A 23,592-nucleotide genomic window follows, 5' to 3' on the forward strand; every position below is an offset into this window, starting at 1 on the left:
CGCAGCCAATTAAAACGATGGACCAACAAAGAAAACAACTCACAAGTATTAGTAATTTCAATTTTCCTTGATTCAGCTTTATCGCTAATAACGCAAAAACACAAGATTTAAGCAATTCAACGTTGCGTTTATTTTTTGTATAGTTTAGCAGAGTTTGGACTTCACATCCCGATGTTCGACGCTGGCTCGTCACGAGCGCTTCCTCTTACATTGCGCAAGCTCATATCGTTGTAGAATGCGGATTTTGAAGCTATCGGGAGTAGCTAGGCTATAGGCTAAAAACAAGCTTCTCTTTCTTAGGCCACAGCGGAAGAAAATGTCCAAAACACACTCTCAGCCCTCGACGTCTTCGGCAACAACGAGTACCGGGGCGGCTTCCTCGTCCTCTTCGTCTTCACCAGCCGGAGGCTCGACATCTCCCGCAACTGTGTTGAATGTACAGCCCGAAAAGCCCCAACATTACACGTACGTTGCTAGTTAGCTAGCTGTTTTGGTTTGTTAGCACTAAGCGTACACAACGTCACGTGTAGCTACATTTACGGCACTTCAGCAAAAAATATTTGACAAAAAATATATTCTGTGGAAAGTTGATATTGTTTTAACGGGTGAAGTTACGCATTTTAGTGATTATGTGCTCATCATCGGTCATAGGTGTCGATAAATCGGCCTGACGTTCGTCTCGATAGAAGTGATTATTTTAACTTGCAAGGCTTTGCTTGAATTCCGTGAGTGTTAATATTAGTCGCTACTGCTAGATAAAATCGTCATACTCAGAATTTTATTGCATAATTTCTCAGCTGCTGTTAGCGTCCACGTCCACACACACTACGAAAAATAGTGGTTTTGGGACGTCTATTCAATGCATAGCATTAAAAAAAACATTGTGTCCTGTACACATTGGTAGGTAATAATATCCCATTGCTCCTTTTATTCCCATAGATATCTGAAGGAGTTCCGAACTGAGCAGTGCCCGCTGTTCGTGCAGCATAAATGTACACAACACAGGCCTTTCTCCTGTTTCCACTGGCACTTTCTGAACCAGCGAAGGCGGAGACCCATTCGCAGACGAGATGGGACCTTCAACTACAGTCCGGATCTCTATTGCACCAAATATGACGAGGGAACTGGTACCTGTCCCGATGGAGACGAGTAAGTGAAACTAAGCTCAACGGTTCACAAGTGTGTCCGTGAATTTGCCCCAGAGAGACTGTGGGTGTATGAGGAAAGGAGGAAGTCCCTCTGGTTTTATGCTAAACTGCGGCCATGTGTGCCAAAAACAGTCTTTTCTGGTTGTCGTTTTTTTGTTGGTATTTTAAAAGTGTTATCAGGATAAAAGGCTGCAAGGCCCTTGATGCAAAGGCCAAAGACAAGAATATTTTTGTCTTATGTGTGATTAGATCTTATCCTCAAATAATATTAAACTGTTTATATTAAAATTGAATTGAGGAATTTTATCTTGTCGCCATCAACATCCTTCTGAATTCTTTTATTGTGAGTCAAATTGAACACAGTTTGGAAAACAGTGTCTGCCTTATCATGGATTTGCATTTGAAAGCAGCGGCCTTTCCACCACTCTTTAGGTCTCATTTAAACTTAAATGTACTTACATTTTATTGTCTTAGTACAGCACTCACCTGATAACAAAAACACAAAAGAAATGTAAATTGTGGGCAGGAAGTTGTACAAGGCTTTCCATGGGTATTTCTTGCTAATGGCAAGCGTGATGAAGAATAACTGCCTTGTTTAACCATCCTCCAAAAAAAATCTGTCAAAACAACAACTATGTAGGATTAATGCGCAAGGCAGACATTATTTGCAGCAAGTGGCCCTGTTATCAATTAAAGTCTTTGTAATTTTGCAGGAGCAGCAGTGCAGACTGTCATAAACCGTTGAAAATATAGATGTCTAAGTTGCATCATTTAGTTACAAAGTAACTCGTTTGTAAATCTTTTGAAGAATTAAATACATCTGTGTATGTATGGGCAGCGTGGCTAGAGTGGCCTTCCGCCGTCAGTATGAATGTGTTGTGAATTAATAATAGTTTCTTTGTAAGTGCTTTGGATGAAAAACATGTTAAAAATCCAATCTATCATTATTATTATATTTTGACTTTCCTGCAGACAGCATGTGTCTATTAGTCTTATTTCTATGCTCCGTCTTGTCTTTTAGATGCCCCTTTTTACATCGAACCGCAGGCGACACAGAGCGTCGATATCATCTTCGTTACTATAAGACGGGATCATGTATCCACGAGACAGATTCAAAAGGCAACTGCAGCAAAAATGGCTCACATTGTGCCTTTGCGCATGGATCACATGACCTGCGGAGTCCTGTGTACGATATCAGGTGCAGCATGCGAACCTCCTACTCTTGTCCGTACGTCACGTGGTGTGTGTGTGTGTGTGTGTGTGTGTGTGTTTTGCGCCGCTGTTGCTTACTGCTCCTCTTGGTTGGATTTGGCAGAGAAGTGCAGGTCATGGAAACTCAGGGTGGCGCAGGTTCAACAGAAGGAGGTGGAGGAGACGGACAGTCGGGGCAGGCGGCGAGCACGGCCCTCATCGAGAAGATCTTGAGCGAGGAACCGCGTTGGCAAGGTATCGTAGAAGTCTCATCAACCATTCCTCGAAAAATTGTTGTCACACTTTTGCTTTTTGTGTATGAAATGCACCCTGGAGTTTCCCTCTCGGGGGCAGCAGTTATATTCATCATCTTCTTATGCAAAATTCACATAGTCCCTCAGTGTCCACAGTCTCTCTGTCTTCTGGCCTGACAGTAGCCCTTGCTGTTTGCCTTGTCACCCCCAGACCAAAACTACGTGCTGTCCCACTACAAAACGGAGCTCTGTAAAAAGCCGCCTCGCCTGTGCCGTCAAGGTTATGCCTGTCCGTACTACCACAACAGCAAGGACAGGAGGCGCAGCCCACACAAGCACAAATACAGGTGTTGCATCACACTGTGAGAAAAAAACCCAAACGTTTTTATTCAATATCTTTTGTTGTTTTTCAGTATTGTTTTGTATTGGCTTCTGACTGCCGCAGAGCGTTGCCGTGTCCAGCTGTGAAGCAAAGTGAGGAGTGGGGGGATCCCAGTAAATGTGAGGGGACTGAAGGATGCCAGTACTGCCACACCAGGACGGAACAGCAGTTTCACCCAGAGGTTTGTCTGCTTTAGCAGAAAATGCAACATCAACATTTCTTATGCGCAGTATATTACATTACATAACATCCTGTTCACAGATCTATAAATCCACTAAGTGTAATGACATGCAGCAGTGTGGCAGCTGTCCAAGAGGGCCGTTCTGTGCCTTTGCTCATGTTGAAAGTAAGTTTCCTCTTATATTCGTCTGCACACATCCCAGAACTCATTCATTACGCAGCTTCAGAAGGTGTCATTTCTTGGATTTCCTTCTTTCTGCCTCCAGAATCCTTCGTTCCAGACGAACCCTCTTTCCCCACACCGAGCTCCCCACCTCCCCCTCGGCTTCCGGATCCACTTTCAGTCCAGGAGGCGTCGAGCCCCTGCAGACACCGCATGGTGCCCGGGTCTGCCTGCGCCTCGGCTTCAGATCCCTTCTCGCCCAGCGCAGGGGCATATGTAGCGGAGCAGGGGCTGCTGGGAAACGTCTTGTCTCAGTGTGAGGAGTTGAGTGGAGGAGCGGAGCCCCTGTCACCATGGGCTGCTGGGGAGGGAGGCTACTGCAGGGCCCCTGGCTTTGAGAGGGAGGACCAGGTAAGAAAGCACAGGACGGGAGGAAGCAGTGGCATGATGGACGAAGCTCCTCAAATAACAGTAGCTGTATATTCTACAACTGTTCACAGAATTTGTTTTTTAACAAGTTGTTTTTATTGTATTTTTTTTACTCTCAGGCCAAGCAGAGGAGTTTCGCTCTTGAGCATCGCACCAGAGAGTTGGTGACAACACACAGCAAACAGGTTGAACCATTTTTTTTAAGAAATCTGCTTTGGTTGTTTTGCTTGTGTTATTAAGCACCTTTTTCTCCTTAAAGCAGCTCTAGGTAACTTTTCGACCATAAAATTATGATTCCAAACTCAGTAAAGCAGTAGATAAACGATTAATAGGAGCAATGGTGCCGCCTGGGCAGCGAGAGGAGGGTTCTGCCGGCTGCAACTGCACTGCGTAACTTTCAAGCGCGAACCGACACGCCGGACGAACCACTTAACGGCAACGTCACACGTTTATTTAGACAGGCAGTCTTACATACTACTATTACAAATACATAAGCTTGTAAAATGACGGAATGGAACCCAATAAGTCACCTCGATGAAAGACGAAGTAAAAAAAAAAGTGTTGAACGTTTGCTACAACGTTATTGTCGTAGCAAACTCAAGTTACCTAGAGCTGCTTTAAATTATTTATTTATTTATTTCGGTTCATCATCCATTAGCATTTAAATTACATAAAAAAAGAAGAAAATAATCCAAAAATATTAATAAAAGAATAATACAAGAATAGAGCTGCAAGGAAGTGAAAAGGTGAAAGGTTAAATGAGTAAATATTGCACTGAAAAAGATGACGTCTATCATAAAGACAGGCTAAACCTGGTTTCCTGTATTCACACAGTTCAAAGTGGGCAAGGCCTTCATTTATTTGCATAAGTGTTTCTTCACACGCCACTTTCGCCCTTTGCAGGACCTGTTGGTATTCCTCCCTGTGGGCAGCCCTCTGAGTCTGTCCTCCAGCATCCCGTCCAGCCTCGCCGCCACGCCGCCTAGCCCCGCCCCTCCCGGACCACCAGGGTCCAGTGTCTCCTCGGGCATGAACGCCAACGCGTTGCCCTTCTACCCCACCAGTGAGACAGTCGAGTCAGTTGTTGGTGAGTGGAAATGGGGCAACAGGTGAATTCCAGCTCCAGGCATCTGGCTGTGACTTTAAATGTGAGGTTGCGATCTGTTTCAGAGTCGGCCCTGGACGACCTGGACCTCAACGATTTTGGTGTGTCAGCGTTGGAGAGAAGCTTAGAGAGCAGCTCCACTCTGCCCAGCGTGGGAGCTATGCTGGGTATTTGAAAAACATCACAACTATCAAATTCAGTATACATGCGTGTGCACTGCTTTGCGTAATGCACGTCTGCACAATGACCTCATAGCATGTCGTCTCTCTGTTGATTTTATTTATTTCTTTACTTTTAGGAAGAAGCCAGTTCCAGAGTTCAGCCCCAGTCAATATTCCAGGATCCTTTGGCTCTTCTGCTCCGTTTAGCTCCCCGTCACCGTCTCCCCCAGTCAGGCCACACACTGCGCCATTCTTCTCTTCTCACCTATCCCAACACGGCCAATCAGAAAGCGCCTTCCTGGGACCAGCCCATAGCTCTTTAGGTTTGTGGACTTCCATCCGAGGCCTAATGTGTTGCTGAAGTTAAAAAAAAAAAAAAAAGCCTTGTTTGGTCAATATTCTATTTTGTCTCTTTAAATATAGGACTCAATGGAATGAGCTCGAATATCTGGGAGCATTTTCCGTCAGGCCAGGGTTCGCCTGGTACCCCCCCAACACTACTGCCCTCAGGCCCCTGCGCAGAGACCACCCGCCTCAAGCAAGAGCTGGAGGAAGCTCACCGGACCCTCAAGCAGTGGGGTCACAGCTGGAGACACACAGCTCAGGTGGGTAGGTAGGTAGTGGAAAATGTGTGCGCGTGCGCTTGCTAAGTGTACCAAGTGTACGTTCTCGCACTTGATGGACTCACTGACGGTTTTCATGCGTCGTTTCCTGTTTGTGACCTCGTGCAGTCGTGGGCAGCGTTCAAAGCGGATGGCGAGGAGTCTCGAGTGCACGCAGCGCGGCTGGCCACGGAGGCCGAGAGAGCCAGGCAGGCTGAGGAGGAGGCGCAGAGGCAGGCCTCGCTCCTGCAGGAGGCGCTGGAGAGCTTGAGGAGCGGAGAGGATCCCCACTTAGCGCTGCATCAGCTGCAGCTTCTCCACAGGCTGCCCCTGGAGTCGGTGCTCAGTCTGCAGGCTCAGCTCTGCAGCTGCTTACATGCAGTGGAGCAGGTACTGTTATTCATGCAGATCTATCTGTCTGTCTGTCTGTCTATCTGTCTATATATCTATCTGTCTATCTTTCTATCTGTCTACCTATCTGTTTGTCGATCTGTCTGTCTGTCTATCTGTCTATCTATTTATCTATATCTCTATTTATGTCTATATTTATCTCTTATCTGTTTATCTACCTGTCTCGATATTTATCTTTATCTATCTATCTATCTATCTATCTATCTATCTATCTATCTATCGATCTCTACTTATGTCTATATTTATTTTGGTGTCTAAATATATCTCTATCTATCTCTATATTTATATTTATATCTATCTATCTATCTACCTCTATATCTATCATCTATCTCTATATTTATCTCTACCTATCTCTATATTTATAGATTTATTTATATCATATATAGCATAGATATCATTGTGAAGATGTAGCAGCATAGTGGCCAATCATGTCATATATTGTCACATCATCAGAAGGCACAGTACCCTGTAGAGGAGTAGTGGCCCAGGCAAAAACTAAACTCACTTAAAATGTGTTTTCTGACCCCTAGTGGAGCTTTTGTAGCATTTCTTAAGCATTTGTTCCCTGGCTGGCTGGCTCTTCTCCACCTGTGGGGAGCGTTAACATTCCCTTCTGTCTGTCCAGGTGGTGTACAGGAAGCAGAGGCAGTGCTGTGTGACCTGCGGGGAGCAGGGCGCGGTCTCGCTGTCTTGTGGCCACGGGCTGCAGTGCGAGAGCTGCTCCGCCTCCACAGAGTGCCCGCTGTGCTCCGAACAGACCGTGGAGCAGCAGCTCTCCTGACCTCACACCCAGCCAGCCAGCCAGCCAGCCAGCCGGGACCACCACAGATTCCAGACCAGTCAGTCCTGATTCCACAGACGCCAGCCTTTGGTCTCGACAGCTTCTCCAGGTTATATCCCCGCAGCATGAGCACTGATCTGGTTTTATATTTTCAAGATGACGTTTACTGAATAATTGACCAGTTCTTTGTAAGGTCATGAAGTGGAAGCTTGTGTTATGAAATTTAGGATACGTGATATTTTCAGTGGAACACCAATACATTTGACTAATTATTGCTTTTGACCAGCAACACTGTTCTCATGAAGAATACTTCAAGACCTACAGTTGACTTTTATCTAATGCTACTATCAATCATATACGTACAAATCATATTCTGATATGTGTTGAAGTGTAAACTTGCCCTATTGGAATCCTATTTCCACAGTGTTATCCATCCATGTTGATTGTCAAAGTGTTTTAAGCAAGTCCTCTTTATCTAGAGGGGTTGAAAGTGAGTTTTCACCCTGGACCAAAGATCCACTTTTTGACTCTTTTGATCCTTTAGAATATATTAAAGTGAGTTGCTAACTGTGGTGCTGTTAAGATGTCTGTCCGCTTTAAAATGGCATTAGCGGACTGCAAATAAATAAATAAATAAATAAATAAATAAATGAAATTCTTGCAGGCATCCTGATTAAATTACTTAACGGTCCCATAGCATGACTAACTAATTAATGAACTTTGTAGAATTTAGTTCAAGGACCCATGTCTTAGACATTTTCAGTTTATTGTTAATCCCAGATTCTGTTGGAGCAGCTTCACACACTTCCTGCTTCTTGCTAAAACTGATGATTTACTGAAAGTGTTTATTCCTTGGTGTGAATAAACACATGGTTGGACACGTTGGTGACATATCAGGCTGATCACCATAACTGCTTTTTAATTGTAAATCTTTGGTTGTTCTTTAGTGGAGCATGTGAAATAAGTGAAGTATGGAGTTTTTCTAATATTGTGGACTTGATTAGTGACATCATTGCTAGAGGAATATGGGACCATCAACATAGTGCATTAACTTTCAGGTGCACCTTAGGTAGTTTAGACAATCTTCCTTGTCGTGAGCAACATCCTCGAATGTTTTCTTTCAGGAAGAAAATTTTTTCTTTTTTTTATGTGACCAACTCACCTTAAAATAATCTAAATGGAATACACAAAAGGCAAACAAATAGAAATAATAGAGAGTTGCATGTCAGCATAATAAATAGTGTTCGTATTTTTTGGTGGGGAATTATCACTTCTACTCAGAAACATAAAGGCGGTAGGTAGCGTGAGTCCTGTCACTGTGCACACAGACAATCCATGGAGTAACCTTTGTGCGTAGACGCAGCTGAAAGTCTCGATAGAGCAGAAGGAGATGTGAGGGAGTATTTGTCTTTGCCAAGTAGGAACAGTGACGTTGGGTTGAGGTATGTGAGCATCTTAAAATTCCTGTAAAAAGGCAAACGTGTGGTGAGTTTTCTAGACGGTTGGATGGATGGATGACACTGCAGGTTGAGCTGCTTGCATTTGGCACAATGTGCTGTTGCAGCTACAGCAACAGGTCTGACTGAAAACACTTAAAGGGCATATTTACTTGTTATCTGATCATTTATTTCCTATATAGCAACAACACAAAGAGGGTTGTTACGCCAGTCCGCTGGTAGCGCTTGTCTAGAAATCAATTTACATGTGATTTTTTTTTTTTTTTTTTTTTAATAGTTTTTATTTGTTGCAAAAAAAGAATCTTCAATTACTGTTGAATATTACCAGAAAAATATTTAAGAATCTAGTAATACTTGTTTAAATTGACAACAGATGGTCTCTGTTAAAGCACTCAGGTTCCCTCTGATGTTCTTGTGCATAAACTGGAAGAGGAAAGCATGTTAACACAATCAAGACAAATGTACTCAGTCCAAGTGTGTAGTCTTTGAAATTACTTATTTTAAACGTTTACGCTTCTCATGTTAACCCCAAACTCGCACATATTTTTGTTGTCAAACAAAGCAATTCATCTTCCATCAGTGTACAACCGGCATGTCAGACCACAGTTTTCCCATTTCCTGTCATTTTCTTTTCGGACATTTCACTGTGGTTCCTCCATATATTTACATATAGGAGAGTCGCCCGCAGTACATCCGTGTGTCACCGCTTGCACTGATCAAACGCAACATCAAAAAGCAGACGGATGCACGGGAGTTGTAGGTGCAGGTGTCAACGTGTTCATGATCAGTGATGGTGTTTGTTTGTTTTTTTTGGTAAATCCATGCTCTGCATCTTGTCCACACGCGCGTCGTCCCCACCTCAGTGTTCCAATCGGAAGTTTCAATCAGAGATTTTGCTTTTGTTTTTTGGTACTGATCATTAAAACAAATTGTATATTTTTGGAGGAAGAGCGTGTCTGTGTGTTCACTGTGTCTGCGTGGCTTCCTGGGACTGTTTCTCTCGCTGTCGCCGCTTCTTCACAAAAGCCTGGGTCTCTCGCTCTCCTTTCCTCGACTCCAGCAGCGTCAGAATGCTGTCGTCTGGGTGGGGAGAAAAGAAACGGGGTCAAGATCCACCAAAGCCTGCCCGGGCTGAAACACGCAGGACGATTGGATGCACGGGCAATGCCGAGGGCAATAATAGGACAACGTGCACCAGGTGTTTGAAAAATATTGGGCCTGGGAGCTGATGTGTAGAGGCCATATTATGTAAAATTCACAGTCTTTTCTAACAATAGGCTGACAAAGATACATTTATAATTATTTCTTCTCATGCTTGCTTGGTGAAGAAATATATGCGAAAACAAGTACGTTTCAAAGTCGGTCTTTGGTGATGTCACAAAGGGCACTGACACCCTAGCCAGGTCCACGGGGGCTGGGGGGGGCGGGGGGGTTATCATGTAATTACGTGAAAGTTTCACGTGATAATTTTCCATGTTATTTGATAGTGAAAGGCTCAGTATCTCAAAATTACGTGAAATGTTTCATATTTTGAAACGACGAATGGAAACGAATCAAAACAAGGCAAAGGCACTGGACCAGACTTATCTTTTCAGGTGTTTCCAACTGATACAGATGCCATGCGTTTCAAAATCCCCCTCACACTACACATACTAATATTCATGTCATCCACCGTGCTCAATAAGTTCAGGATCACACCGTGTCTCAAACCAAGTTTAAAGTGCACTTTTATCAAATTGTGCAAACAAGCCGTAGTGCCTTGATTATGTCTCATTTCGCTTACTTTGATTTGCTATCATGAAATAACATGAAAATTATCTAGTAAAATGTGAAACTTTTCACATAATTACGCGATACTGAAAACCTTTTTTTTTTTTTTTTTTTAACAGTATAGCAGCATTAAGCTTCAGGAGTTTCTGTCTTCTTTCAGATATGTAAAATAACAGCTTCAGGGAGGAATTTAAACCAAACAACAGAGCTCCAGAAATCTTTTTTTATGATCACCTCCACCCCACCGTGGCGATGGATATCATACCGTTTGGTTTAGGGTGCATGAGCGGCAGTCTGATCTGAGCCGGGGTGGCGTCGGGCTGCCTGCTGAGTCCCACTGCCTCCTTCCCTCCGGCCACTCCCGGTATGCCCTTCAGGGCCAGGAAGGCCTCACCCTCAAAGTCATCGGTCCTCAGTGTGTCGTAGTCCAGGACTGTCACCACCAGACACGTGCCCAGTGTCTGGCACTGGTCCAGGGACACCAGGCTGCGGGTGTGTCCAGAAGACAGAGTGTTAAAGTGTGGACGGCGGAGTTCAAAGTGAACCGCGATCAAAACAGCAGCAGCTCACAACTGGAATGCCTCGTCGAAGAGAGGGTTGAGGTCCCGGTTTTTGATCTGGGTGCAGCGAGGCTCCACCTCGGGAAAGACGTGACCCGGTTCCAGACAGAGCTGCACGAAGGGGTCGCTGAAACCTAGAGGAAGAAGCGCCCGTCGTCAGGAGGTCAGGAGGTCAGGAGCGGCCGCACCGTTTAGCGATGGATTTCCTCCAGTCCTCCGCCACTGCGCTAAGCCTCACCATTTGAGTCCATCGGTAGGAGGTTGACCGCGTTCAACACCTCCACGTGAAGTCTTTGCTCGGATCTCCTGTAGGAGGTCAGCAGGGTGACAGCCCCGTACTTCTCGCTACTGAACACGTTCTGCAGCACAAAGGGGAGAGAGGTTGTCATAGTGGGTGTAATATAGTGGTGGAAAAAAACTTTTGGAAACCTCTTAAAGGTTAAGTGTGTAATATTTGGAGATTTTGAGAGGAAACAGCGACATCAAGTGGTTATATATTGGATTGCAGCACTCATCCTCTCACCCTCCCTCTCCTGAGCTTGCCAGTGAACTATGGTTGCCTGTGCACACCAAACCCGGATACCGTGCATCGTCCACTCCAGGCTTCCTTAGAAATATTGCGGTGCAAGATGGCAGCTAACTGGGAGCAAAACTTTCTATATGTATATTCCTATATACATATAAGAACAGTTCTAAGGGTTGGAAAACCAAATTACTTTTATTGTACTGTGAGTAAACACCTTTATTTATTTATTTTAAGGGCTGTACGTTAAGCTTTTACCTATATAAAAATCATCATAAATCAGGCCAAGTATCACACTTTAGACCTTTAAGTCTCCAAGTGCAGTTTATTTTAGTGTCGTCACCAACATTTACCTATTTGCAGCAACACATCCAGTGTTTTAAAATTGCAAGAATGTATTGTTTTTATTTTATCTTATTTACAATAATTATAAATAATTACTTTAAACATATATATATATATATATATATATATATATATATATATATATATATATATATTCATTTGTTTGTGCGCCTCGGATGCAGCCAATCCTTTTTAAAATACACAAAAATATCCAGTAAATATTTAATTGGCAATAATTGGAAGGGTGTCCAAAAACTTTTGTCCACTACTGTACATCCTGTGGGGTTTCTCTCTCACCTGCTCCCATATTTTCCTCTCAAAGAACTTCTCCATCAGCTGCCGGCTGTTCATGGAGTTGTGAGTCAGGTAAGCTTTGAGAGCCTGGACACAGGACATTGCAGAGACACGTCAATAAAATAGTGCCTTATGGTCAAATTTGGTAGATATCTTATTTTGAAAACACAAATGAAAATGCGTGGAGTGAAACGCCGCCTCCTGCTCACCTTGTACTCATCAGAGTGGAGCGAATTTAGCTGGAGTCCATTCCCCTCAGCGTGGAAGCACTGCTCCAGGCACTGCCATGCACACAGTGAGGACAAAAGCAGTGAGTTTATTACATTGCCTTGGTGGTACTGATTGGGTTGTTTCCACCTTTAAAAGGCAGCAAGATCAATGAAAATCCATGTCATGACATCTGGGAACGGTGAAGTGAAGCAGTAAGCATTCCCCCTGATGTGTCACATCACTTGTGCTGATATAATCCATGCGTGTTTAAGCCATTGTTCAAATTCTTTTTGCTTTTTTGGAAAATACCCATTGTTATTAGTTTTGTTTTTGACTGAAAGCACAAGTGAGAGATTGATCTAAACCACAAATCTTTTTCTGTTTCGCACCTTACAATTTTACTTCCTAACAAAATCAAAACTGGAACTGAAAATTTAAAGGACCCCTTTAGAAAAAAAACACTTTACTAAGTTTTTCAAACTGCGTGTCTCTAGGCTGTCAGTGAACTCCTCTAAAATTTGTCCTTTAATTATTTTATTATATACTAAAACCCATAGTTCAGGAAATGAACTCTTTGTGCTGTCACAAAGAGTTCATTTCTAAATAGTTTTTGGGTTTTATATTTTTAAAATCCTGCTCCACCGGCTTCAGGGAACAGACAAAGATCCAAAAAATGGTTCTAATGCGATTGGACCTTTCAAGCAACCTTTTAAATCAATCAGAACCACCCTTTATGGTAAAAAGAACAATATGTATTTATCAAGCTAGTAGTTATGCATCGTGTTTATTTGTTCTTCAGTCTGTTGCTCTTGAGGATTTTTGGCATCCTTTTAATGGGTTCAGATCAGACTCCAGGCATTAGTTCTTCTTTTGGCTGGTTTTTGGAGTGAAGACCGCGAGTAGAGTGGCACCAGCAGTCTCACACGGGCAAACCATACATCTCTACAGTTAATATAGTACAAAAAAAAATATTTAAAAAAGGCAACCACAGTCCTGAGGAACCAACCTGAAGTGTGTACAGCAATCTTTGACAGAACACCATGAGCCCCTCCTGCTGTGGATGCTGAGTTGCCACCTGGTGGAGGATCTTCACCGAGTTGTTCCACAAGGGAGTCAAGAGGCTGGGCGCCAGAGGAGACAAGGAAGAAAACTTAAGAGATATCTGCACTATGTGTCACCATGTTTACATTAAAGATTTGATTTCTATGTCGTATGACAAGGTGACCACTGTTTGGCACAAACTCAACCTCTTAATCTACTGATAATGCACTTTCTATCCATTTTGAGGGTGGCACAAACCAAACCTCACCTTGACCTCAGCGTTGCGTAGTCATCAGATTAATGGACAAAGGACAGAAACAATTCAACCAATCACAGGCCACGTACCTATTGAAGTTTTCCTTTACCAGGTTCTCGTTCATGTACTGCAGCTCTTGTTCCAGGTAGCGCATTAAAGGGGCCGCGGCCTAGGAAAAAAAAGAGAGACGAGGCTTACTGCTGTTCAGCAGCAAGGGTATTTGTATGAAAGTGGATGCAAAGTGGAAAAGTTCACCTACATCCTCTGTTGACTTGGAGGGAATCCTCCTCCTGGTTGACATGCTTCTGACATGGGTCTCGATGTCTGTGTTTAACTGAAGGGGACGGAGAAGAAGAAGAAGAAGAAGAAGAAGAAGAAGAAGAAGAAGAAGAAGAAGAAGAAGAAGAAGAAGAAGAAGAAGAAGACGTGAGAAAATGTTTTTGCGTTAACCGGAGGTGGCAGTAGTATTCACATTCTGTACTAAGTAAAAGTAAAGTATGGATACTTGTGTGAAAAATAATCTGGTTATTTGTACTGATTCAGCTCCTCTATTCAAATGAAAGTAAGACATTACAGGTTCTGAAATGTTCTTAAGTAAAAAGTAAAAACATTTTTTTTTTTTTGCTATTAATGAAACAATACATACTATCAATACGTATTAATAGTTGTGTACAAATGTAAGGTGTAAAAGTAAAAAGTAAAGTAAATACTCCAGTAAAGTACAGATACACGAAAAAGTATAAGTACCGTAACAAAGTATTTGCACTTCTCTACTTCCCTCTTCTGACGTTAGCGTAACGCACCTTTTTCCCGAGAGTGTCCAGAGCGGATCGGATCTCTCGAGCGAGGACGCTCTGCGCCTGCTGCAGCTGCAGGGGCAGCGTGTTGTTGAACTGGCTCTCCCCGATCACGTTCTGGGTTCGGTCGCGAAGTCCCGCCCAGTTGAGCTGCGTGGGGAGCCGTGTCAGCACCGAGCGGAGGTGCTCCAGGTCGTTGACCACAACGCACAGCTGCACGAGGACGGCAGCAGAGTCACTGAGTGTTTGTCTTTTTTTTGAAAGGGAGTCACTTTAAAAAAAAATAATAAATAAATAAATAATATTTGCACGCACTCACCATGTTGATGGCGCTGGCCGGGTCGGAGTTTTCAGACAGCAGCCTGACCCGCCCCTTCAGGATGTGACAGTAATTCACCACGATCTTGCACACATCCTGCAGCAGCAGCAGCAGCAGCAGCAGTGCCAAGTGTCAGCGGATCATTCAAATAGCTGTGCATTAGGAGAGAGGGGGGACGTGTGTTGGTGGAGCTCGGTACCTCTGTGAGTTTGACCATGAGCATGAAGGCCTCCTCTGGGTCGGGCCAGAACAGCTGGTCCCACAGCTGACAGATCGGCTGCACGCAGGCCACCAGGTCCACGGCAGAAGAACTGTGCTTGATGGGAACCACACCGGCCTGCAGGGGCTGGAGCTGACCAGGAACATTGTTAATCACATTATTAACACTATTCAATGTTTACTTACTGTATTATTTTAGTTACTGTATTGCTTACCTTCTTATTTACTTGTTTTTAACTACCATTGCAATAATTTGCCTTGTTTTTGTTTATTTTACTCTAAACTGCATTTGATTTATTTGTTTGCGTATTTTTTTAGGTATTTTTTCAATGGAAATTTTATTCTGATATATTTTAACCTTATTTCTGAAAAGTGTTTGCGAACTTCGAAAACCGCTCTATAAATAAAATGCATTATTATTATTATTATTATTATTATTATTATTATTATTATTATTATTGTTGTTGTTATTATTATTATTATTATTATTATTATTATTATTGTTAGTGAACCCGTGGCTCATAGTCTTACCTGGTCGACCTGAACAGCCCTCTCCACTCGGTCCTGTGTGGTGCTGAAGGCCTGGTTCAGCCAGTAAGGCAGAGCCTCTCTGAAGTCCTCTTGGAAGTTTGTCAGCTCGAGCACTCCCCTGTAACATCAGTCAAGTGGTTACCACTGACCAGCTCAGTGGTCTAATGGTAGCGTGTCCGCCCTGAGACTGCTAGGTTGCGATGCTCCATCCCAGGCCGGGTCATACCAAAGACTCTATCACCCTTTTATCAATCAACTTGTTGTGTATGTCTTTGGACCCAGAGTACCAAGACAGACCCGACTCACTCGGACAGACGCAGGGGTAAACTCTGCTCAGAAAGGCTGCAAGTCGGAATGGAATCTACGGCCGTGAATGCAATTGTATCGCCCGCCAAGTAACCAGCAAAATATCATTTATTCTTTATTTGTTAACTAATAAATTTCAAGTCTTGGAAAAAACAGAACCCAAACATTGTGTGAATGGGTGGACAGTCCTTCAAATGCATAAAACTCTTTGAAATCAATAAGTTTGAGACTTGTAGATTTGTGTTGTGTGATGACGGACCTCTTCTGCAGGAAGGCTTTGTCTTTGTGAATGACCTGCAGGCTCAGGTAGACCGGGAACAGGCTGTTGGCAAGTTCCTGCTCCATGTGACCCTCCACCAGGGATAACGTTTCCCTCACCTCTTTTGCAAGCTATGGAGTAGAATAGAAGGGAGACGTTTCAAATGGAGGCATATTGTTTTTTGTTTGTTTGTTTGTTTTTTGTTTTTTAACCATGACACTTGCAAAGGTTCTTGGAGGACTCAGACTTGACAGACTCAACCTACCAGGGAGTCGAGCTTCTTGTAGACGACGGTGAATGAATCCACCTGCACAGCACTGTGGTTGCAAAATTGTGGAAATATATCAATTGGGTAATTTGGTTCCTGCTAACTAATTAAATGTTAAAGCATCGTTAAACAGTGACGAGCTAAATCTCTGCCAGTGCAGAGACTACAGTTCTGGTCCATTAAGCTGACTCAGTGATCTGACAAACCCATGAGGAGTCCAGACATTACAAGTTAATTATGCTTTGTCAAAATGACCGCTTGTTATCCAAACAAACCTGACAAACACGCGATTCCACACGTCTTTGTTGTGATTAATATCTTTCTGCACCTCTCCAATCAACCTGGAGAGGGCACCAGCAATCTCCAAGAGGTCCTGTCAATGCAAACAAAGGCGTGACTGAACTGCACAATGGAAAGGTCACGCAGTACAATGTTACTGTCTTACCTTTGTCATTGGCTGATGTAAACCCTTCTGGATGGAAAACCACTCCTGTGTACCTGTCTGGTTTTAAAAGTCACGTGATAAGCGGTCTGAAACGTCATCACCTTACTCACCACTACCGCTACTGACCTGTATGGCCTCATTGACAGCGTCATGCAAGTCGAACTGAGCTGGGTTCAGTTTCTGAAATGCTTGAGTCTTACAGATCTGGACCAGGATTCTAAAAATAAACAAATATCCAAACCATTGATCACTTCTAGGTAACCGTATGTGCTCACGATCACCATGACAGTGATAATTATGACAGTTCAACTCTGTGAAGGTCAGAATTGAGGACAGTGGTGTATTGATGAGGAATTCCATGTGCACCTGAGCAGTGTGTGCAGTTTGGGTGTCGCACTCTGAGTTGGAGGGAAGATGTCTCGGTACTTGGCCACAAGAAGCAGCCCATACTGCAAGAAACCATGAAGGGAATCCCCAAGCTCTTGTTTCTATTAAAGTACAAAATCTCAATTAATTCTTGTGTGTCTCATTAGATCCTTATACTTCATGTATATATTATATACATACACATATCTACGGTGAGCAGCATACAAAAACGCTCCAGAAGAAGAAATATTTAAATAAACTTATATCAAGGCAGCAAGTGCGCACTTGTGGATAATGTAACTGTAAATCATTGGGAATAAATTTGACGTTGATTTGTAAGACATACACCAAAAGCAAACAATCACATTTGTAGCAGATACAATGAGCTGCAGGGCTACGTTAGCTAGCTAGCAGGCAATGGCGTTAGCTAGCATGCTAATAATGTTACTGCCTCTGCCTTAATTGTCATTGGGATGAAGTTTGTTTATGGTGTAAATTGTTTGTTGTCCTATATATTAAGTATGAATAGTACACTGCTTTGTTGTCTATTACACAGTGTGAACTATTGTATGATTATTATGTATGATTAAGTACTTGTGTCATTGCAAACGTCGCTTTTCTCCCCCCCCCAGTGTAGTATACCTGCTGATATGGCAGCTCCTGCTGGTGCCAGTGGTACTCTACACTGGTGAGCTGCTGGAAGAGCACTGACGAGTCAACCTCTAAACTCTGGTACAGCTTACTGTAAGCCACCCACTTCCTGTCAGGGGATGCACATGTGCACACATTTTCTTAGACGGACAGAATGATGTACAGATTTAACCCAAACACTGATAATTCTCATGTACAGTTTGCCGTTAGCCCTGCAAAAAAGAATCTTGCTCATCCATCATGAAAAATTATTTTCAAGAGTAGCAGTGAAAGCAGTTAGCGAGTGCTACAAGCTAACCTCACAAACCACAGATGCTGCAGTTGCAGCAGATTTAAAGGCCATTTTCATTTTCATAGAATAACAAAAGCTATTAGTTGGGAAACTTGATTTCACGGTGTCGGTCAAGGCAGCTGGACGTCTGCCAGATGTTAACTTGGAACTTACGCCAGGTCCTGAAGGAATGGTGAGAGGTCATTCTGTGTAGCGTAGAGCTCCAGCAGGGACTGAGCCTCGCCACACAGCGCCCCTTTCCACGGAGCGGAACTCTGAGGGGACCGGAGAGCAGACGTTACAGTTAAATAAGATTAAAATATTTCAATATGCTCTGCAAAATGAGGTGAGGCTCGTGCAAGTTCATTGCCTGTTGTTTGGAGATGTAGGCCTGAACAAACTGCTGAAGCATCCCAGAGTAGTTGATGTAGGCGCTGCGACCAGCACTCAGAGTTCCATCTCTCTGTGAATAGGCAAATACATATTCTTATTTACATATATATATATATATATATATATATATATATATATATATTGTCACTCTTAATTAAGGAGTGCATCTGTAGAAGAAAAAAATAACCTAACAATTGTAATGGACACTTTAGCTCAAACCACATTGAGCGTGCTAATAGTGTTCACCTCATATTCTTATTTATATACTCCTGCCTGTTATGGTTCATGATAGCATTTCTACTGAGGCAACATTCATGTGTGCTTGCCACGCTGTGGAGAGAAACAAACATTTGTGTACTCACATCAGAAGAAAATAGACCAATAGCCTCCCTGTATACAGTAGATAGACTACACAGGAGTTGCTGCATGCAAGAATATATAATGTGTAGCAGGAAGGGAGAGAACTTTTTTTTTTACCGACTTATGGATGAACTTCAGTTTTAAATGGCACTGTCCACGATCAGGATACGTCTCTGTCCTGGGCTCTAAAGTGTACCAGTTGTCTTGTGTACAGTGGAGGTCCTAATAGGAGTTGTACAAGCGGTTAATGAAAGCGTAAAATAGCAGAGTTAGACAAAATGAGAGCAGGATAAATGATTACCTGTAGCTTGACAACCACCTTTCCCAGGAAGTCGTCTGTGCCTTTTTCCTTTTTGGCATCCTTGATGATCCTGCAACAGGGAGAGACGTTAGCATCTTCCCGTGACTGTTGTGTTGCTCGTCCCACTATTCGGCAAGGAGCCTCACCTCCTCAGACTATTGAAGTTGCTTTTGATCTCCTCAAATTTCTGACTGAGGGACACTTCTTCATCTTTGTCCCTGTAAAAGACACAAAACTGTAAAGACAGTATGGATGGAGGTGATTTTTAACACTCGAGTTTGGATTTTGCGTTGTTCACCACATCTCCAGGTGGAAGCTGGCACCAATGACGTCGCCAAACTCTCTGGAACAGACAGGGGGAGCAATTGTGATGAAGATTTTCAAACCTTGAATACAAACATTCACTAGCGGCTGACATTTTCAAGTGCTTTCCCAACAAGCTCAAACCTAGTCAAAAGATGTTGGGTTTGACGCGTAACCTGCCCATTAGGAGAGCTAACAATTCACGCAGGATCAAACTGAGCAGCGGGACTCACAATATGAAGGTTTGGTTCCATATCGGGTTCAGGGTCTGTTTCTTCACGTCAGTCTGGAAGAGTTTGTCATCTGACGCGGCGTCCTTTACCACAGATTTAGAGGGTTTGGCTCTGGAGCGACGCGTGCGACTCTCCTCCTCGTCCTCCAGTATTGTCAACAGGCAGTACGGATCACTGAAACCTGACATGGAGCAATCGCACACAATCACGAGTTGGCTTTTAGACAGATCAGAGGTTGCACCACCGCTCAACATCCGCAGCAGAAAGCCACTGTTGAGCGCGGCCCCCCCAAAACCACAGAAAGGTGATAAAGAGGAAATTCAATGAGCGACTGCTCGCTCAGCTGATGCCAGAGGACGATTAGAAGAGGACTAGACGTTGCAACAGTGGAGGCTTTGTCAGAATAAGATGGCATTTTCACTTTAATCAAGGGTCCAATGTATGAGACAGTCAGTGAGTTGTATGAAGGCACATGGAAAACAAACTAACAGTTTTTATCATGTCTATTCCCATGCCCTTGTTCACACCAGGTGTGATGTCAGGGTGCAATCTGGGGTGAAACCCAGAGCTGATTCTTGGTCTGCTGGAGCCTATCACCTGTGAAGGCAGGGCTTGGACAAATCGCCAGTTTATTGCAGGGCCACTCAAACAACCATTCCCACTCAGATACACTCCAACAGACAATTTCGCTTTTCCAATTCACCTTGCAACGCATGTTTTTGGGCTGTGGGAGGAAGCCAAAGAACTCGGACAGAACCCACGCATACACAGGGAGAACATGCAAACTCCACGCAGAAAGGCCGGGGCTTTTCCGTAATCCCGTAAAACCCACAACCTTCTTGCTGTGAAGCGGAAGCGCTAACCACTGCGCCACTGTGTCGCATCCATTGGATCCTAACTGTTTCAGACTGGTTTCTGAAAGAAGTACTAGCACTGGCACTGGAGACTTTTCTCAGACTTTTCTTTGCTCCCAATTGGCTTTGGCAACACTTTAGGGTTCCTCGGTTTTGACGTATATATCTGATGCTGAACCAGAGACAAGACAAAACACCATGAAAAAACAGATTGACCTGCTTTGAATGTGTCAGGCCGAGACCCTAACTGTTCACAGGGCTTTCCAAAGTGCTTTCTTGGGCTCTTTCCCAGACAGTCCAGCAGATTTGGGAAGCATATATTCGCTAACTCATTTTGCTAATCCAATATCTGGATCATACCATAAACATGTTCAGTTTTGCATCCTGTCATGTAGTAATGCAGTTAGGGTTAGTATTCTGCACACAGTGGTGCAGTCTCCATACCATGAATGTGAAACTCACCACTGACGTCTTTTCCCAGGATTCCCTTGGCTTCCTTCAGTGTGGCCATCAGGCAGTATACTGGGGGCTGAAACAGTCAACTGTCATTTAGAGACATTTTAGCCTGACACCTGCGGTTTACAGCACAGTGGTCGGCACAAAGCTAAATGGCTTGCGTTCTGGCTCTAAATAGGCATTCAGGCTTTGTGAGTTTCATGTACCGACACAAACACAAAGGCTCCGTTTTCCCACCTCACTTTTCTGCACTTTCTCGGTCAGGCCTTTGTGCTCTTGCTCAGTCATTGTGAAAGCCTGGTAGATGGAACACATGATGAGAGGAAACTTGAATCTCATACAGCAACAGCACGATGCAGTCACCAGTGGTGGAATGTGTGAAGCTAAGGTTTTGTTTTATACCTCCTTGATATACTCTTGAAGCTGGCTCTCGGTGAAGACTTCAGCCAGACTTGGGTTACCCATCTTGTGGTTAATGGTGTACAGAAGCTCCTTATACAAAGGCTTTAGCTGTAAACAGGAACAAAGTGAAGGTGCAGTTGCGGGGGAGGGGGGGATGTGCAGGGCGCTAATGATGCTACCTCTTGCTCCTTGTGTCTGCGCGCTCTCTCCTCAGGGTCCTCATCTTCTCTCAAATCCTGCAGTGAAGCAGACGCACACTGTCTCTGTTTGAAATGCAGTAAAAGCTATTCAACGGTCAAATGTCAGATATGTGGACACACACCCTCCTCTCTATTCTTTTCCTTGTCAATGCCAGTTTACGCGTATTCCCGGGCATCATCTAGCAGACGTGGACAAAAACATGACAAACAAATGAAAGAGTTTAGCAGTGACTATTAGATTGTGGTACACACTGTAAATAAGTGGAGACGCTTTGAAATCACATTGTCCATGTACAGCAGCTTGTTGAATAGATACCCATGATGAAAATGTCAAGTATTAGCATTGAAAAATAGCACGACCAGTCATTTTAAAAACAGCCACGATGACAGACCAAATTATCATTATTGCAAACCGTACTTTTAATTTTTTTTAAGGCCATTTTAAGATGATGCTCTGAGCCTACTTGCTGCTGAACAAAACCCAAATCTTCGATAATACATTGCGCACAAATTGCATTTTAAAGTTTAAAACAACAACACTGACTAGTAGCTGCTGCGTGTTACCTGTCTGACTCTTGTTTGGTCCTGCTCCTGGAAAGAGAAGATAGGGAGGTTGTGTCCAGTCACAAAACATTGAGAGATGGATATATGAATCTGTAGGTTCAGTCACTCCTCCACTGAACACAAAACCTGATACTCATGAGCTTCTGAAGTTGGTAATAACACACTGCTGCTGGTTGAATTACAATTTATCACTAATGTAACTATTTTTTGAGAAAATATTAAAATTCTGCAACTTCAAATATTTTCTTTTCTCAAATTCCTCAGCTCAGCTTTGCACATTTCATCAACATGGATTTAATTATAACAGATTAAAAAAAAAATAGCATTTAGTTTCGAAAGATATGATCACGTTTTGATTGCAGATAAGATGTGTTTCTGTAATCCTCTACTGCTGCTGCTAAAATATATATATATATAAAAAAAACCTTTCATTTTTTCAAAAAAACACATTTTTCACACTTATGGTTTCTGTCATGTTGGCATGGGGCACCACTGTTGTATTTTGTTTGCTGTGCGCCCCACCGAGTTACACTTTCTCAACGTGTCAACAGCCAACGGCTGCAGCGTTTCACAGAAGCACATTTTAAAGCTGTCTTATTAATAAACACACCTCGCTGTAGTCCAGCTGTCTTATGATGATGATTCATGGTCACATCATTTTAAATTTAGCTCATCGTCCAATATGACTCAGGGTTTTCGTTGCAATTTTTAACACTGCTTTAAATCCTCCTGTTTTAGGGGATTTCACAATAATAGAACGAGACGGATCACTTTGAAACAATCCGTAATACTTTAGCCGCAAGAAAAGCTTTCGGACATCGTTAACTACTTTGCCCTTTGAATACTACTGTAAGGCATATGTGGATGAGAAGCAAGAGGTGATGGAAAACAAAACCAGATTTTTAAACTCCAAACAGAAGTCAAACCCTCGTAGTCCCTACCTGATCAGGCGTTTGCAGGGATTTGGCTCCGGTGTTGGTGGTCTCATTTTGACTGGACATAATGATGTCGTCGATATTATACAAGCAGACTCCTGCTTGGTTGTTGGCTTGCTTCGCCGTGCGTGAAATAAAGGGAAGCTGTGTGTCGATGAGCTATCACACAGCAGCCGGAAGTCATCACTTCCTGCTGAAGGTGGTATCGTCAGTGACTTCAAATTTTTACGTTTCCATACGCTGAGCGCCGAGTATCAGGGCCTCCAACCCAAACTGGATGTGTTCAAGCAGTTTTTATGCAATTATTATTATTTTTTTTAATCAGTGTTTGCACAGCACACTTACTGCAAAACAGACATTTACCATCATTACCTGCAGCTAAAAGAGTTAATAATAGCGTGTAACTTGAAACAGTGCAAACACTCCATCTACATTGTTCCGGGTTTGCTTTTCAAAACCGGCCTTATGTAAGTACAGCAACATCTGCTGATTTGACCAAGTCCATTAATCTCATTTCTTTTTGCTTCATTCTGACTTGTTCAGTTTGTCCCTCTTTGTGGTTGGGACTGTGGTGAACAACAAGACAGCCACTCACAGACCTCCTCTCTCGTTTCCAGATAATGAGCATGTCTAGTTGCATCTTATGCAACCCTGAGGGGAATTTTTGCAACCTCACAGTGTTTTTTTTTTTTTTTAAATCATAGTGAAACAGAAATGTGCACAGAGAGTGAGCAGCAGTTACAGGGGAGACCAGGCACGGAAGACCAACTGAAATGAAAGAGAGCCCTCCAACCGTGGCTGTGATAGGATGTGTGTGGGCAAAGGTGGCTTCTTCTTGGAGGCTGTGGCTAGAAGAAGTCACTAATGCTGAATGAGTCTCATCACAATTGAAAAAT

General features: G+C 43.2%; 2 protein-coding genes across 6 annotated transcripts; one reads left to right on the plus strand and one right to left on the minus strand.

Moving 5' to 3' along the window:
- Window positions 1-73: 73 nt before the first annotated feature.
- unk (unk zinc finger) lies at window positions 74-9,212 on the plus strand. 3 transcript variants are annotated; one of them, XR_012927689.1, is made up of 15 exons: window positions 74-465; window positions 940-1,149; window positions 2,170-2,346; window positions 2,464-2,594; window positions 2,805-2,940; window positions 3,039-3,156; window positions 3,237-3,321; window positions 3,422-3,729; window positions 3,867-3,932; window positions 4,651-4,834; window positions 4,918-5,019; window positions 5,151-5,336; window positions 5,437-5,626; window positions 5,745-6,005; window positions 6,652-6,788. XR_012927689.1 is itself a non-coding variant. In XM_076033789.1 (15 exons), the coding sequence occupies exons 1-15, from the start codon at window positions 317-319 to the stop codon at window positions 6,805-6,807; spliced, it is 2,451 nt and encodes an 816-aa protein (XP_075889904.1). In that variant the 5' UTR covers window positions 76-316; the 3' UTR covers window positions 6,808-9,212. The 3 variants fall into 3 exon arrangements, 2 of the variants coding, with proteins under 2 accessions (XP_075889905.1, XP_075889904.1); XM_076033789.1 differs by having other exon boundaries at window positions 76-465; window positions 5,437-5,618; window positions 6,652-9,212; XM_076033790.1 differs by lacking the exon at window positions 2,170-2,346 and having other exon boundaries at window positions 5,437-5,618; window positions 6,652-9,212.
- unc13d (unc-13 homolog D (C. elegans)) lies at window positions 8,822-22,852 on the minus strand. Of its 3 annotated transcripts, XM_076033786.1 has the most exons (34): window positions 22,703-22,851; window positions 21,762-21,788; window positions 21,320-21,376; window positions 21,177-21,233; window positions 20,998-21,105; window positions 20,833-20,892; window positions 20,602-20,668; window positions 19,286-19,466; window positions 19,048-19,092; window positions 18,896-18,967; window positions 18,750-18,819; window positions 18,566-18,670; window positions 18,066-18,158; window positions 17,870-17,970; window positions 17,416-17,533; window positions 16,774-16,895; window positions 16,534-16,624; window positions 16,408-16,464; window positions 16,238-16,335; window positions 15,960-16,011; window positions 15,695-15,825; window positions 15,130-15,247; window positions 14,579-14,731; window positions 14,380-14,475; window positions 14,067-14,273; window positions 13,523-13,597; window positions 13,353-13,432; window positions 12,973-13,087; window positions 11,966-12,037; window positions 11,760-11,843; window positions 10,833-10,953; window positions 10,605-10,728; window positions 10,300-10,520; window positions 8,822-9,344 (listed from the first exon to the last, which is right to left on the minus strand). In XM_076033786.1, the coding sequence occupies exons 1-34, from the start codon at window positions 22,760-22,762 to the stop codon at window positions 9,229-9,231; spliced, it is 3,354 nt and encodes a 1,117-aa protein (XP_075889901.1). In that variant the 5' UTR covers window positions 22,763-22,851; the 3' UTR covers window positions 8,822-9,228. The 3 variants fall into 3 exon arrangements, with proteins under 3 accessions (XP_075889901.1, XP_075889902.1, XP_075889903.1); XM_076033787.1 differs by lacking the exon at window positions 21,762-21,788 and having other exon boundaries at window positions 22,703-22,836; XM_076033788.1 differs by lacking the exons at window positions 8,822-9,344; window positions 10,300-10,520; window positions 10,605-10,728; window positions 10,833-10,953; window positions 11,760-11,843 and having other exon boundaries at window positions 12,010-12,922; window positions 12,958-13,087; window positions 22,703-22,852.
- Window positions 22,853-23,592: the final 740 nt, after the last annotated feature.

The sequence above is a fragment of the Nelusetta ayraudi genome, unplaced genomic scaffold (genome assembly GCF_046127955.1).
Source record: "Nelusetta ayraudi isolate G7.1 ecotype Tasmania unplaced genomic scaffold, CSIRO-AGI_Nayr_v1 ptg000042l, whole genome shotgun sequence".
Taxonomy (NCBI): Eukaryota; Metazoa; Chordata; class Actinopteri; order Tetraodontiformes; family Monacanthidae; genus Nelusetta; species Nelusetta ayraudi.

Bases quoted from the DNA above. Each gene is read 5' to 3' on its own strand.
- unk (XM_076033789.1), top strand. From the start codon at position 317: ATGTCCAAAACACACTCTCAGCCCTCGACGTCTTCGGCAACAACGAGT. The intron at 3,933-4,650 runs GTTGAACCATTT...CGCCCTTTGCAG, and splicing joins TGACAACACACAGCAAACAG to GACCTGTTGGTATTCCTCCC. The intron at 5,619-5,744 runs GTGGGTAGGTAG...GACCTCGTGCAG, and splicing joins GCTGGAGACACACAGCTCAG to TCGTGGGCAGCGTTCAAAGC.
- unc13d (XM_076033786.1), bottom strand. From the start codon at position 22,762: ATGTCCAGTCAAAATGAGACCACCAACACCGGAGCCAAATCCCTGCAA. The intron at 21,377-21,761 runs GTAACACGCAGC...CACGTCTGCTAG, and splicing joins ACCAAACAAGAGTCAGACAG to ATGATGCCCGGGAATACGCG. The intron at 18,968-19,047 runs GTGAACAACGCA...TGTCTTTTACAG, and splicing joins AGCTTCCACCTGGAGATGTG to GGACAAAGATGAAGAAGTGT.